Here is a 17,383-nt window from a genome sequence, read left to right as displayed (position 1 = left end):
GGCAAAAAGGCATCTTACAGTTGGGGTATTTCCTATCTGATGAAAATGTAACCCAGTTTGGGGATCTCCGGGAGAAATTTGGTATCCCCTCTCAACGATTTTTTAAATATCTTCAGATCCGAGACTTCTTAAATAGATAGGAAAAGATCACAGGGCCAATGATTCCGATATCTATAATTGAGGTCATTGGTAAAAGAGCTACGATTGGGGCCATTTATGACTTACTGATACAAAACTTTCCGGATGACTTAGAAACTAAGAATGCTAGATGGGAAAATAGACTAGGGCTCGAGGGAACAATAGTGCAAGAATCTTTAGATATTAGTGATAAGGTATTACTGACGGCTGGTCTAAAGAGGCAGCTTTTTAAAACTGTGTGATCTGTATTATACACCAGATAAAGTGTTTAAATGGGGAGAGAGAGAGGATGATTGCTGTCCTTGTCATGGGGAGGCGGGAGCTGACATTGTCTATATGTTTTCTTTCTGTCCAAAATTAGGACCTCTGTTTTATGATGTGGCTATGTTTTTAGAGGAGGTGGCTGGATTCCAAATAATAATCAACTACACATTGGCACTCTTAGGAGTAGTAGAGGAGTCAGCAGGAAATGAGCTGATAAAAAGAGGGCTATCTTTTATTTATTGCCATGGCAGTAATGCGGATGTGTATTGCTACAAGGTGGCATAATCCGGAATCCCCTACTTTTTATGAATGGAAATCTAGATTCCTAGCTATCTATACTCTAGAAATCAAGCTATATAAGTGCAAGGGTCGAAAGCCTCAGAAATGGGGAGTCTGGATATGGAGTTCAGTCTCTCAATGGCTGAAACATGGTGAACCTTAATCACTTGACATTGTAGTTTTAGTGTTAAAGTATATAATCCGGCCTTTGTCGATGAAAAAATATAAACTGTCTTTTTAATCTGTGATACCCTGGGTATTTTTTTTAGGCACTGCACTAGCACTTTATGTCAAGCAATTGTGGAACCATACTGTTTTATGCCCCCCTGGCAGCAGTTGTCTTGCATAACTTTTAGCTCTCTGATGAAATCTTTTTATTTTAACAGAATAACTGTCGTGAATTTATCCACTGGTATGTTTATGCTGACTTACTTCCACGTAAAGTAATTTGCACAACTCTTAGATCTTATATGATTTTTTTTTTAATCAAATAACTGTTCAAATGTCATGATTTTGCCTGTTTGTTATGAGTTAATGAAGAAGGCTGTTATTTTGCTGGACATCTGATGTACACTCCAAAAAAAAAAAGTAGACAAACACCCAACAGTTCAAGAACAACAATTCATTATCTATTCCAGACAAATAAATAGCCTTCTGGCCCTCGTAAAGGGAGGAAACGGAATTGCTGAAATATTCTTCCAGGCACTCTTACCAAATATGTTCATTAGTCTGTGTTGTAAAAACAGCATATCAGATATCATGGAGTTAATTGTGATTTACAATAACCTAGAGATCTCCGAGGGTGACCATAGATTATTAAGGCTGTTCATCTCAATAGACATAGAAGCAAACATTTTGTCTAAAATTGTAACTCCTTCTTGGCAATTTAGTAAACTTCACACTGCTGTACTTCAGAAAATTGTGGAGTTCTTTGTGGAATCAGAACAATTAAGAAGTAATTTGTCCAAATAAAAACCTGGTGAATTGAACATGTTTTTACCTCCTGCAAACCAACAATTTGGAATGTGTTTTTAGAAAAATAATTCCCAAAGCAGGTAGTATTAAAAAGCAGTGCAACAAGCAGTACAAGCAGTACAAATTATAAACTGCTAGGTTTAGAAAGGTCGACATGTTTCAGCCAAAGTGATCTGTGTAAGTATCTAGGCTTTCTTCAGGACCACTAGGCAGAGGTCACCTCCGGCCGCAGCTCCTGTACCGTGACGGGGTACTGACGGAGATAGCGGGCCCCCTTCCCTGAGCTGTTGCCAGGTTGAGGTGTGGCTATCTATCCTATACCCTTGGATAGCTCCAGTAATACCCTAACAAACAAAACATAGGATTACTGGTTCTGGATATTCTTTTCTTTCACTTTATTAGCAGCAGCATTATTTGTCTAGTGGTCCTGAAGAAAGCCTAGATGCTAACTAGGGACCTGTTCCCCTATGACTTTTGTCTTGTTGAGAACCTTAGGAACTATTCTGGCCCTTCTCCTCTTGTTTAGGGCCAGGCTGTTAGGAGTTCTTCTCTCCCTTGGGCTTGGAACTGTGGTGCTCCTGCCCCTTGTTCACTTGCAAGCAAATACTGCAAATTTTGTCTGGATTCCTCTCAGTAAGGTCAGACAAATACTGCCTGAGATGGTCAGAGCACTCTTCCCTGAGAAGCTCTGCTGCCATTACCCGACTCAGAGACTCGCAATCATTCACTTCCATCCCTCTCACCCACTCATTCCAGTCATGTACTATGTCATGGATCCAATTCTCAAAAGAAACGCCATCCACCTTCTTGTTCTCATGGAACCTCTGTAAAAACTTAGCTGGCTTCAACCCAAAAGTCAGAGCATTCTTCACACACTCATGGGTCAGAGTGTCCTTCTCAGGCATCCTTTCAATGACCTCAGTCCCTTCCTCGTGGATTCAAATCATTGGAACTTCTGCCCTGAATTACTCGTTTAGACATCAAGCTGTATAAGCAAGTTCAAAAGTATGGATCCAGCCAAGATTATCCATGACTGGAACATACATTTGCATCAATTCCTTTGGTACCTTGGGGTGTTTTCCTTGGACTTGAAGGGGGAACTCACTATCACCCGAGCTGACCCCTTTCCCTGCTGTCAACCTGTGCTTCTCTTTCTCCAGGGCTATCAGCTCCTTCTCCAATTCCCTATCTCTCATCTTTCTCCTGCCTCTCCCTTTCTTCTTCCAAACCCACTCTTTGTGTCTCACCCTTCACTGTTCTTCATCTGCCTAGTAGACCATCCTCAGCTTCTCTCACTCAAGTTCCCTTGTCTTCTCCTCTACTAAATCATGTGGTTTCCGCTGGAGTTTCAGGGCATCTGCTAGGTCAGTCCCTCCAAAGGAGATGAATCCTGGGGCAGGGGAAAAGGTAACTCTAGAGATAGGGGGTGTTCAAAATCTAGGGAGAGGCCTAGGGGAAATCCTAGGTGAAGTTATACGGGAAGCCTGCACTAAAGGACTTTGAAGGTCTGTGACATTAGTTCTTTCCAGTAGGTTTTCCACCTCCTCCTCACTCTTCGCTGCAATGGCCTCTCCCTCCAAGCATTTTCCTATGCGGATAACTAAGTGTTACCTGTCCTTAGACCTCAGGACCCTCCACCCCTTGCCAGAACACATTTGCTTTCATTATTCTACAGACGGTCCTGCATTTCAGATTCCTTTTCAAAGTTATCTGCAATTTTACATGTAGCTAATGGATACCTACTGGACTTTTTTGCTGGTATCAGTCTACACCGAGTTAGAAGTCTAGTGATCCAATTGTTACCAACAATGTATAGCCCGGGTTCCTGTGACACTAAGGCAGCACGGGATTCTACAGTCTCAATCCATATAAAGAGGAAGGCCCTCAAAAGACAAGCGTAATTTTCATATTCGCTGAAGTAGAGATAAAGAAAACCTACAATACTTTCTAGCGACGTGCCAGGAGATCAAAATAGGGCAGGTAGACAGGAAAAACTAACACCTAGGGATTAATAATATAGCTATGTTATGGTGACGAGAAAAATCAAATATCTCCTCCCTTGAGTTAATTAATCCTCAAAAATAGACTATGTTCTTTTTATTTTCACTAGTCATACATAGAAAATCCGACCCAACAATGAATATATCTTTCCTTAGATCTGCATCTAAGTGTATTTATTGTTTTATATTTCACCAAACATATATAAGAAGATTAATCTTTTAGACATATATACAAAAACATTTGTAATATTTACATTCTTTTCTCGAAAAAAATCAATATACATATACATCTATACGACCCTATACTTGAATTTGGATGCTTGTAGGATTAATCTGTTCCAGCATTCCTTTGTAATGAAGAACAAAACCAAAATGAGAACTCTAGAGATCTTTTTTCATCTTGATCTCTACTTTCTTAAGAGTACTCTGCTAGACATCAATCAAAACAAAATTTAATCAATTAACTGGATGTCTTCCAATTCGTTGTCGACGCGTTTCAGCCCAAAGAATTTTAAGGCCTCATCAGGACTAGGGTACACGTATATTCGATTTCATCAAAATTCACCTATAAATGCAAGTTCAATATATCTGTATTACTATATTTTATATACAATATAATACAAACCTATATCCTTATTTACACTATATATACACATTGGAGCAAAAGGACGGATCATGCTGTCTCATATTTACAAACAAGAACACGTTTCTTAAAAGAATCACTGAAGTGGCGGGCAAATATATCCCGATTCAAATGTGTCAAATATGAACATAATAGTGCACTAAACACCACTGTGTGTCAATTATCTTTAGAGATGCAAATATAAAAGAAGAAATAATAAAGAAACAATATTTTAAACTAAAATCTCTATGTATATATATATATCCCACCTCTACAACTGAGGGGAATATAGCCTTACGAAATGCAATATTTCTTAAATAAGCAAGTACTGAAGAAAGACTTTTAATATAGTATCTGCGGCACCTTGATTCACAACTACATTCATAGCGAATGGTGTGGTTCCATAGCAAAAATCAATTCATGGAAAAGCACTCCAACCATCTTAACCCTGATGTACACACACTCTAAACTTACTAATGGAATCCGTGCTGTCGAGGCGTTTCGTAAAAATATATTCATAATGGACTTCTCCAAGCTTTCATTCAATGGAAAGTCATGACTACAAAACAAAAAAAGAAGGATTTCTAACCGTAAATTTCCTTAATTTATTATAATTATACACATCCAGGCAAAACCAAGATTAAATTAAAAGGCCTACCCTTGTCTTCTCCTCTACTAAATCATGTGGTTTCCGCTGGAGTTTCAGGGCATCTGCTAGGTCAGTCCCTCCAAAGGAGATGAATCCTGGGGCAGGGGAAAAGGTAACTCTAGAGATAGGGGGTGTTCAAAATCTAGGGAGAGGCCTAGGGGAAATCCTAGGTGAAGTTATACGGGAAGCCTGCACTAAAGGACTTTGAAGGTCTGTGACATTAGTTCTTTCCAGTAGGTTTTCCACCTCCTCCTCACTCTTCGCTGCAATGGCCTCTCCCTCCAAGCATTTTCCTATGCGGATAACTAAGTGTTACCTGTCCTTAGACCTCAGGACCCTCCACCCCTTGCCAGAACACATTTGCTTTCATTATTCTACAGACGGTCCTGCATTTCAGATTCCTTTTCAAAGTTATCTGCAATTTTACATGTAGCTAATGGATACCTACTGGACTTTTTTGCTGGTATCAGTCTACACCGAGTTAGAAGTCTAGTGATCCAATTGTTACCAACAATGTATAGCCCGGGTTCCTGTGACACTAAGGCAGCACGGGATTCTACAGTCTCAATCCATATAAAGAGGAAGGCCCTCAAAAGACAAGCGTAATTTTCATATTCGCTGAAGTAGAGATAAAGAAAACCTACAATACTTTCTAGCGACGTGCCAGGAGATCAAAATAGGGCAGGGAAGCACACTCTCCAGAGCCATTCAAAAGACTGCCAGTCCCAACAACCAGTAACCGTCAAGTATCACAAACACAAAAAGATTTGGGCAAAATGCTTAAAGTGAACCGAGCTGAATCAAATTAGTCGACAAAACAGAATGAAACCAAGCGGCACTGACCAAAATGTAATGTGCAGACTACAAGGAACTGTTATCATTTACTATAATGAAAGCCAGAAAGGATTAACCCCTTCCCCGCTCATGACGGAGCCGCTCCGTCATGAGCCACGGTTGCGCTGTGCTCATGACGGAACGGTTCCGTCATGTCACGGCCGTTGGCGGCCGCTCCGCTTATGCGGCGCTGTTTCCCTGCCTGTGCGGGGGGACAACGCAAATGGGCGGAGTCATGACGGAACCGTTCCGTCATGAGCATAGCTCAACCGTGGCTCATGACGAAGCGGCTCCGTCATGAGCACAGCGCCACCGCGCTGCCCCCCCGCACCCCCCAGCACTGCGGCGGAATTCCCGCCGCAGCGAAAGGGTTAATAAACATTTTATTTGTAATCAAGACTATGTCTGGGTGAAACATGTGGTGAATTTGAAAGTATTTTGCATGATTATACAATGAAATTCATTACAATGATTTGTGGAGCTAGGTTGAGCAATGGAACAAAGAGCTGATCTCGATAGACTCTTTTATTCCACTTTTAAATCAGCAACTTCATCTAAGAAAACCTTCCTTAGATCCATGCATATAACTCTTAAGTCTTCTCCCATATCCCAACGTCATCTCCTTCCCAAGAACCTGAAAGGAATTGTGCAGCTCCTTATTTCTACATGTCATCTTTGTCTCCAGCTCTGTCTGGTCTTGTCCCGGTCGTTCTATGAAATCTGATCTGCGGCCAGTTTTAATTTTGTATAGCAAGCATGGTACCAAACACTTTCTTCTTTTCAAGTTAATACTACCCGATTAATAAACAGCTTTTTACTTGAGGATTATCTCACTTTGTTTTCTACATTGTTTTCTTTTGGCATTTCCACAACTGCTTGTGAATGGTATTCTTCATATTTTTCTGTTTTTCAGTGTCCTGAAAAGATTTTTACGCTTTTTAGGTCTCGCCTACGCAGAGCTTGCGCTGTCTCTTTGAGGCATGCTACATTCACACAAACAGATGATGGACGGAGCGCTGAAACTTTTCAGACACTCACCCCCAGTCACAGATCTGGGTTGAATCCATCATCGTTCTTTAGCTCACTTCGCCAACCCAGTTCAGACCCAGCCATATGCAAATCAGCACAACTTTTTTTTCCTATTTCTTTACTTTTGTTACAATCGCGGCATCCACGCTTTACCTTGAAACATCTTAAGCTAAAGCGCGGGAGACGCGATTTCTTCAAAAGTAAAGAAATAGAAATAAACATGCGTCCGCATGCCCTTTTTTCTTTCTTTACTTTTGAAGCAATCTCAGCACCCGCGCTTTAGCTTAAGATGTTTAAAGCTAAAACGCAGGTGCCGCCATTGTAACAAAAGTAAATAAGTAGAAAAAAGTGGCTGCACGCCTTTTTTTCTATTTCTTTACAATCGTTGAACCTGCACTTTAGCTAAAGCGCGGGTGCCGCAATTGCTTAAAAAATAAATAAATACATAAAAACATTTGCAATGCCGTAGGTCTTGCATTACTGAAAGTTTGAGTTATTGCCGTTGTATTATTATCAGCAATGCCAATAGCTCAAACATTCAGTAATGCAAGACCTATTGCATTGCAAATACTTGTTTCTCTCTTACAACTTGTCCCAATGAACAGTTCAACACCCATAATTAACTTTGCCCTATTTCGTTACATTTTCTTGTCAATCCTCTTTTGCTACTGGCTATTAATGTTAAATAATACTTTGCTGTGTTTCTCAGTCACTCATACAGGCACTATTCTGATTCTTTGAGCCTTTTGGTTAATTCTGTTGTTGTATTGCTTATAGATTTCACTCATTTTTTATCCGATGGCACTCAAACTATTGAGTTTGCGTTTTGTTGTGTATTTGTAACATCTCTAACTTTGATTAAAAAGAGACAGAAGATGAGCTGTTATTTTTGGTATTTGTAATCTGACTCTAGCTTGTGTATGCTGTGATCATTGTTGTTATACTTTTTTTTCACCATATATTTCATCGCAAAATGCTTGGACAAAATCATTACATAAATGTCAGGAAAAAAGAATCCTAGGTTTCTTTCTTCTTCACCTTTGTGGAGACGATCATTCTTTTGCTGAACTTCTGCCTCTTCAGGGCATTTTAGATCAATGTTTTCTTTTATGTTCATCTCATATGGTACACTGGGATTGCCAATCGGTTCACCTGTAATGTAAGGACAAAAAACCAAGGTTAACACACTTTACATTGATAGCAAATTAACTCTGTAACATCATATTCATTTATGATGTATTGTTGCACTCATTTCTGTGTGATTATCTTCAATAGATTTTGTTTTTCAATTATTCAAACACTGTTGGCAGGTTAAAAATCTTGTGGAAAATAACGCACTTTGAGGCACAAAGAACCACCTTTTATCTGTTAAAGTATATGTTAAGCTATCAGACTTCTCTCCTAATGCCAACAAGCCAAACATTAACATAGGGCCCATGGGCAGAAGCCCAACACATCCCCTGTGTGCCTGGAATTCTGCAGTGAGCTGCATTTACTTCGAGCTTTCTAATAAGTGTAATAATTCAAAACTGACATGTTCACATAGCAGAAAGTGGGAATAGAAAGTTCAACCTGGAAATGTTTCAGTTTCAAGCATGGAGGCCAGCATGAAACAAGAACCACTGAATGTTTGTTCAAGTATCTTACAGGTATATTTTATGTTCCAACATTTATTTCTATTGCCATATTTGCACTTCCGTTTCCATTTGCTTCTTTCTTATTCCTCAATGTTGTTGTTATATCTTATGATTGTGTGTCTTTTACGTCCTATCTATTTTTTCCATTGTACCATCATGTTCTCTCTCTTTACAACCAGGTCTCCATCTTGGCTCATTTGTATAATTGTTTCAAATTTCTCTTTTTTGTGATCGTTATCTGTCTTGCGTTTCTCTTACACTATTAAAAGAAGTGTGTCGGAGGTACCCCGTGTTAATGTGCGGACACTCTTGTCTGTGTCAACATGTTTCGAGACGCAAGGCTTCTTCTTCAGGACAGAAAGCTGATCCCTTGAGTTCTCACTACTCTATCAAGACAATGTCGATAAGGTCAGGGTAAATGTCCAGTGAAATAAATACAAGTGTTATTATTGTGTAAAAGAGGCAAAGAATCATGCACAACATACAATACCCATTAGGTATTCCCTATGATAATTTAGTTTAGTAGGAGACAATGCCCCATGAGCCTCTGAACGGGTGGGAAGGGTGTCTATCCTATCATTTGACTGCTAGACACTGCCTCGCTGAAGTAACGCCTCCCTGCGGCTCTGCAGCGGGGCAAGAAGTCCCCTATGATGAAGCATGACACCAAAGGCCCGTTTGTTGTGTGAGCGGTATTTAAGCAAAAACTGTGTGCTTTCAACCAATGTAGGAAAGACACATTAACCTGTGAGACCTTTTTAGAAAGACACCCGTTTGAAGGTGGATCCTAGTGTTTTTGAACGAGTCTTTTGAGGAGGACGTATTCACCTCCAGTGCCCCTCACTCCACCTACTTCCCTTGTAACTCCTGGGCCCCATCTAACTCTCTTAACCAATCCTGGTGCAGCTCTCACAGCATCAGAGCAGCGCCAGGATTGGTGGAAGCGGCCTCTATCAGCGCTCACAAGAGCACTGGAGGCTTTTGCAATCTTAAGACAGCTGGGTTAGAGAGGTGTAAAGTGAGCATGTGTGGCTGGTTGTCTCAAGATGACCGGCCAAAGAGAGATGCACACTTTAAACAAGTTCAAAGGCAGCCCACCCTCCTCCCTGCTGCTGGAGCCATTCAGCAGGGGCTCCACCCCCATCTTGACACTCTGTTCGGGACGGGGTGACGAAAAATAAAATGGTAACAAATTACCTTCATTACCATTTTATTTTTCCATCTCTGGGGGCATTTCAGTGGGGCGACGCTCCTTCGCTATAATGGAGGAGCAGCCCCTGCTAAAGAAGTTGCTTCCATTTCACTGTCCATGATTTAAGATTTTGATGGAAGGCAAGTGGCCCACGACGAAAGAGGCTGTAATTGTCATCCTACGTAAACATTACATTTAATTGACTAAACTTCAAACTTCAGCTAGCGACCGCCACCTGTAACCAGGCCACACTTGTTTCCTTTATGATGTGTGAAGGATTGTCATCACTGATGCAAGTGGCTGTAGTGTTTATTGACAAAACCTCTTAGAGATGAGTAGGTTATTCAAATCATTAGTGATATACAAAACCAAAGACGCAAAGCCTCAGATCGTCAACTAGTTCATTCTTTGAATAAGAATTAAAATTATTTTTCATATTCACTGACATCAGTTAACCCCCTGTCCATGCAGCAAACTCGTACACTGCCCTGCAGTGCAAATCAATTTGTATGCTTTCCCATGGAAATCTAGAAGAAAGGCTCTTAATATATTTATGTTTGTTGTGTGATTTACCTGCAAAACCTTTCAAGACATTGAAGCATTTGCCAGTTACATCAGACACTAAACACTATAAGGCAAGGACTCTAAAACTTATTTAAAATATTTTAAAAAATACTCCTCTCCCATTTATGACCTTTATCTGATAGAAGAGGTAAAGAAAAGTGTAGAGCAGTGTTCTTCCCCCGTCCTTCACACTAACAATTTCATTACTGAAGCAAACTAGAGGAGATATTCTACATATTTGTCATATAAACTACATGATAAATTGGGATTTGCAACTATGGAGGGCACTTTATGATGTGATGCACCTTATCATAACCACACGGATGCTAAAGCGGATCTCAACTAAAACATTTCTCCCCTGTTGCCCCAATATTTTCCCCTTGTTTTAACAGAAAGCTAAGGGAATGTCTGGTGTACCTATTCTAACTACTGTGACCCTCCCCCCACCCCCCAACCCCACCTCACATATGCGTAATTTAAGACAAAGTGGAAATTATAGTCTGTATGATATGAGGGGACCACACTTAACATTACTTTTCTTGGGGCAACTGATGTGCATGCTGTCAGTTTCAGTAGTAATGTGTTTAAAAGTCTGTGTGTCGGAGGATGAGGGTCCGTACATGCTCTAGTCTGTGCAAGCCCTTGTAAGCTCTTCTGCAAACCACACTTACATTTGGAGTGAGAAATACGTCTTCTCTTGGGTGCCTCGTGGCCCATTGGAGGAAGACTGTCCTTTTCTTTAGCTTTCAGCGAAAAGACTGAGTCAGCAATAAGCGGACCTGTTATGAAAAGGAAACAGACATTTATAAATTATTCTGCAGCTACTGACAGAATGACAAGAAGTTCCAAATGTACTGTCATGACTCATGAGATAAAATGTGGTATGGCAGTACTGAACTTGCTCTCAGATCAAAAAATAATGGGTTAAATCACTAAATTTTTTAATTAGTGACAACATTTGGATAGGAGAGGAGAGTGTTAATAGCACCTATGGAGTGCTGTATGTGCATAGGATAAAGAAACCACATAGAGCAATGTATGCTGGACCTGAAAGGTAGAGATGAACCAATGTTGATCAACATAATTGTAAGGCCAAAGCTATAGGTGTGATGCACTTAGCGTAAATTAGACAGGACAGGTGCAGAGCAAATTTTCACCAGCGTCAGACAAAACTGCACTGCTATTTGTACCAAATGACCACAGGAAAATACGACCGGGCCCAAGTTCAGTTTTGACACGTTTATCTTTCTAGAATAGCTCTAAATCCTCTTACAACCACAAAACGCCCTAGATGAGGCACAGCAGTAACAAGAGAAGCAATACACCATTAAATACTCTGAAAGCAGGGTGAGAAGTTTAAATAATTTGGGAAGAGCTGCAAATATTTGGGTTCTTTGAGTTCCTAGCTTGTCAGTCGAGAAAGATCTAATACGTGCAATGGAAAACGTCTGACCACAGTCCACCAAGTCAGAGAATGAGGTGAATGGTAGTCTTACTACAGGGAAGTTACATGAGAAGTTACAAGATACACCCATGGAAGAAACACTGGCAAGAATGAAGACTCCAGTAGAGGGGGGTGTTACTTAAGGAAGAGCCAGCCTAAGGGAGGGTAGATCTTGAAAAAGCAACCCAACTTCTCAGAAGAGAGCGACCAAAAACAGGCCCACTAATCTTCAGGCCTGGAAGAAAACACTTAGAAATGAGAACTAGAACCTACATTTGACAAACAGCCAAATAAAGAGTTTAGTTATGCTTATACATACTAATGAAACACCTTGATTTTTAGGCATTAGTATCATTGGCTTGCAATTTCTAAGTGCTGTAAGTAACAGTCATTAGCCATTACTATTATATAATTTAATTTTACTCAGTTTACCAACCTTGCAAGGAATAAAGGCAGCGATTTGCATTTGGGGCCTGTATATCATAGAACACCTTGCCCTCAAAAGCCCGGCAGTAGTAGGAAGCATAATATACAGACCAGCACTCTGTTAAATTTGGATCAAACAACACTTGAGAGGAGCCTACAAGTTAGAAGAGTTTCATATATAGAGGCCCAAATGAAACACGTGACATAGTTCAAAATCACGGCTGCTTAAAATGTAACTGTAAATTTACATAATTGCATTATTATTTTAATCATTTGCCTATATTCTAGCCGATGTATCTGCTGGGACCTGGTGCCAGCACTCTTATTTGCTGACGACACAATATTAATATCACAAACCCCCAAAGGTCTACAACGCTTATTGGATTCTTTTAATACATATTGTAAAACTAAGGGCCTTGAAATAAATGCCAGTAAAACGAAATACATGGCAATAAACCCTTATAAGTCTTTTAGAAAGAATCTAGTAATTAACAATCAAAAACTAGAATATGTCCAATCTTTTAACTATCTGGTTATAACTTTGGACACAAAGTTGTCTTGGAAGCCTCAGCTAGAAAAAAATAAGATCACTCTGCTTCAGAATACATTGCCCATAATAAAGAAACATGGAAGTAGTATCTCAAAGGCGGTGACTCCCGCCCTAGAGATCTTTAAACACAGAGCTCAATCAGCTTCTCTTTATGGGGCAGAAATATGGGGGCCTAGTTGCAAAATGAGTTTTGGACCAGAAGAGAATACATTTTTTAGAAGATTGCTAAGCCTGCCTGTACAAACACCCCTAATTCCGATGGTTATGGATCTAAATATTAAACGAACAGACCATTATGCAATATTAAGACCTTTAGTATATTGGGTTCAGCTGTGGTGGACCTCAGAATTGACATATTACAAGGAAGGTCTAGAGGAGATTCCAAGTTTTGACCAGAGCAAGAATATTTTGTGGCTTAAACGCGTCTCTTCTTGGTTCGAGAAACTGGGCCTGTACCATTTTTGGGAGTATCCGACACATTTAACACCATTATCTAGGGCACTGCTAAAAACAACATTTTGGGCTTACATTCAAAACAAAGTAGTTTATGCCAGGGACAATGGTTCACTAACAATCAAGTTTCTTCTGTTCAAAGAGGTAGCCAGCTTTGAGTCTTTTTTAGATGAAGTTTGTCCACAACTGGCCAAATCCTTAAATATGAAGTTTAGATATGGAGTGCTACGAACTAATACAAATATGCTAAACTGGGCTACAAATCAAGATGGAAACAGTAATGAATGTTGTGAACTAAGCCAAAATATGTCCAAGGAAAATGATCTTCACATACTATTCTCCTGCCCGGCGTATGCCAAACCGTGGAACAAATGGATCAAATCCATTTGTCGTAACATGAATACTAGACAGTCAGTACCTAGAGGCAGGACGAATATTGAAAACCGATACTTCACAAAAAATAGTTTTTAGTGTGAGCAGATTCTTGTTCAATGTAAGTCTTATAAGGGCAAAAGCAGGGTTAAAATTGTAAGGCCTAATAATTTAAGAATATGTACTCTTAAGCTAATGACTTCATTATTTTATGCACATGCACTTTAGGTTTAATGGTGCTATAAGGAAATTCAAGCACCTGTCTTATTTTAAAGCATTGTAATCTGTGTTAATCATGTGAGAATATCATCTAGAGTTATAATGGATTTTGAGCCCACATGGAGTATTGGTCACTAATCTGTAATTGATTATGTAAATGAATTTTAGAAATTTTTCTATGCCTAGTTTTAATTATTTATATATTTTATATTGTTACTTTTGTGGCTAGGAAATGGAATTTATATTCTTGAACAATAGCCCTTAACACAATGAAATATCACTAAATATAGGCGAAGCTGCTATACTTGTATATTCATACTTAAACAATTGTATAGAAATCTTTTTAGGATGCATCTCTTATGGTTTTATGTGAACCGTAATAAAGATATTGAATTGAAAAAAATTGAACAAATGTAATTGATTTTATAGTCTTTACAATAGACGTTTTTGCTAATACTAATACCAGGACTAAGTTTTGGCCAGAAATAGACTGTATTATTTTTGCTTGTAGGAAGAAGGCACCTCTACTCACACTTAAGCAATGTGTCAGGCCATCATCTGCTGAAGGCATTTAATCTGAAAGCAAACATTCAGAATTATTGAGAAGTATTTAACGTTACCTACTCTGTCTTGTTTTATTTCCTTTTTATTGAATACATGAAAAACAATATTTTGGTCTTATTTTGACACCAATAATAGTATTTCATAAAGTATGAAAAAATTGTTGAAATGACCTTAAGTGCAGCATTGGTTATTTTCAAACTGTGGCAGGAAGAAGAATCTCTGGCTTAACATAAATGGTGGGCAATATCCAATTCACATTTATTTATAGAAATATTCACCTATGGCATTTCAAGGAAGGATTGAAAATAAATAACGGATGGGGTCTTATAAATAGATCTAACTTTGGCAATCAGAAGGATAAATTAGAATACATTGATATACACTGATATTTCTAAGCATACAAGAGCAATTCATGCCACTATCTGCTTTAATTGTAGCAAAATGGAATCCTCTTTTTGACTGCGACCTGGTGACATTTTTATACATATTATGCAAAGCAAGTTCAAATGCAATCCTTTTTTACTAAATAAAAAATGGCGAAATTAGCATGCAGATTCACCAATGAAGCGATGAGACAAAGTGAAACAATGTATGAATAAATCGAAGGGATTCTTGAGGGCAGCTAGTCTTACTTGAGATTTGGCTTTGGCATCAAAGTCTATGCAGTACCTTGAGAAAGGATCTGGCAAAATTCCAGGTTGCAACTTAACATTTATAGAAGTGGGATTTTTGATAACAAAGCTGCAGTAGCACCTTTTCTCTTAGTAAAGTGAGCTCCTAGTTTTCCAGGAGTGGAGTCATAGCATTCTGAAAGTGCCAACGCACGCCAAACTCTATCTGGCTGGCGATGGTGTAGACACAAGTCCCTCTTTGCTTGGTGTGACAAAGAACGCAAATAACTGTTCTAATACTCTTTAATTCTGTTTATCTAAAGCTTTCATTTCTCTTAAATTCCAGTGCATGCAAGAATGAATTGTCTAGTGATGTAGGATTAGAACACAATATTATGGACTGAGTGGTAGAAATGGACACTAGAATCTGGAGAAAGATTTGCATGTCCATACTTGAGGATCTTAGGTTTCGCGTGTATAGTCCAGTAATATTAGGATGCAAGACAACAGCTTGTCCTGGATACCACAAAGCAGATTATATGTGCATTGCAGCAACCAGGGTAATTTGCCTAATAATCAGAGTACCTCCACTAATGAGGACACATAGTGGTGCTCTAAATCATCCTGATATTTCCTGAATTTATGTATTATTCTGGTGGAATCAGAGGAAGGCATAGACAAAAGACATTTCATTGATAAGGGAGTAAAGAAGGTATTTTGTAAGACCTCTGCTCTGGAATCCTGCACAGGAAGGTAACGCATTGTGGATGGTCTGCGCTAGCAAAAACTCAACATCTGGCACCCTATATTGGCAGTCTATATTCTGTAATAGGGTCGAGGGAAAACGTGGCCTGGTTTTATCCTCCTGACAATATATCTTAACACTTTAATAATCAGAAACTGATTGTTTTGTCTGTTCACTAACTTTCTGATGCCACAATGTTGAAACGACTTATGAAATAAATTCCTTTCCTTTATCACATTGCCGTAATATACAGGGCACGTTACACTTCTATAACCTGATTATAAGGCCTTAAAGTGAAATCCTTACCTGTTGCTTAATGGGCATGGTTGAGAGATCTATTTCATCTATGAATAACCAATTACATAAATACATGAAATAACAGTTAAACAGATCTTTAGGCTTCCGACACTAAGTCTACCCTTCAGGTTGTATGGGTCAAGGTATGCTAAGGTTGGAGATGAAAAAAGTATGTAACTGGCTACATGGATCTCACAGGCCCCTGCTTCAAACAGCAAAGATATCCCTCTGATTGCACATATGTTACACGCTCTGGCATTTGTCCCTCAGATTGCAGAGATCCTATAGGCTGAGGCCTCAGAACTGTCATTCATGTTACATATATTGCACAGACCTCAAACAGCAAAGGTATCCCAAAAGGTGAATTTGACATACAGGTGCTGGACTGCATAGCAATCCCTAGACTTACACAGATCACTTGAAGATCAGGTCTCTCACCAAGGTTACAGAGATTTTGAAGGCTCTGGGCATCTGACAGTAAAGCTACCTTACAGACTCAGGCATCAAAGCTATTCTTCAAGTTACAGACAATTACTATCACAGATAACACTTAATTTATGCAGCTCCTATATGCAGAAGGCTGTGCAGATAGCTTCTTCATGATAAAGGGATCTTATTGGCTTAAGCTTCTCCTCAGAATACAAAATTTGTATACGCTCATGCATCTGACAATAAAGCTGTCCTACAGAGTACACTGATTTTGCACGTCCAGGCTTGTTATAGGCATATTAAATTTATAGTTTCAGGGCAAAGTCAGAAGAGCTATTTCTGAGATCACAGAGATATTCCAGGTTCATGTCTCAGACAGCTTAAATAATCTTTTGGTTACACAGACATCACAGGATCATAATTCATGAAAATCTACCCCTTAGTGAGCAAAGCCATTATAGAGTCTCAGGAAAAATAAGTCTCCATCAAGTTAAACGGGTCTCGCGTGCTAAGGGTTCAAACAGCAAAACTATCCCTGAGGTTCCACATAAATTAACTATAAAGGAGGCAATATCCTGGGTTATAGAGGTCTTATATGCTCTGGCCTTGGGGATGTTCTACAGGATAAAGAACCTATGCAGCATCTAATATTAAACACAGACCTCTGAGGCTTCGGAAAGCATCTTACAACTTAAGGTATAGAGAGAATTATTATCTTACTGCAAGTTTGAAACACTGCTAAAATCATCCAGGCCCTTCCAACACTAAGGGAGGCTTCCAAGACGAGGCATCTACAGAACGATGTATCCATTAGAAAATAATTTATTTTAACTGGAGAAAGGGCACACAACCGCTGAGGCTTTGATTTCTTTGTATATTGTCCTTAATTGAAGAGGATGTCACAAAATGGCAGGACATGTGATCTATCAAATGGCGACTGACCAACCAAGAAGCTTAAGATTAGAATAGGGAGGGCTCCTGCCATAAAAGGTGCTAGCAAGACCGGTGCCAAGTCAAGACACAGGCTAGCCTCCGAGTGCATCTTCGTCATGCCTATTTGAAATTATTTATTGTGTTTGTCTATATTAAT

The 17,383-nt window shown here is 39.3% G+C and overlaps 1 protein-coding gene across 2 annotated transcripts in view; it reads right to left on the bottom strand.

Moving 5' to 3' along the window:
* The window catches only part of LOC146818004 (uncharacterized), a 279,254-nt gene that overhangs the window by 197,132 nt on the left and 64,739 nt on the right, over positions 1 to 17,383 (bottom strand). For both annotated transcript variants that reach the window (XM_085611482.1, XM_085611481.1), the window contains exons 3-4: positions 10,855 to 10,962; positions 7,829 to 7,942 (exon numbers count right to left, since the gene is read on the bottom strand). In XM_085611482.1, coding sequence (XP_085467608.1) covers positions 7,829 to 7,942; positions 10,855 to 10,962 — 222 coding nt within the window. The remainder of the gene's footprint in view (positions 1 to 7,828; positions 7,943 to 10,854; positions 10,963 to 17,383) is intronic.

This window comes from Triturus cristatus, chromosome 6, assembly GCF_964204655.1.
Source record: "Triturus cristatus chromosome 6, aTriCri1.1, whole genome shotgun sequence".
Lineage (NCBI taxonomy): Eukaryota > Metazoa > Chordata > Amphibia > Caudata > Salamandridae > Triturus > Triturus cristatus.
This window is presented reverse-complemented; position numbering and strand designations above follow the sequence as displayed.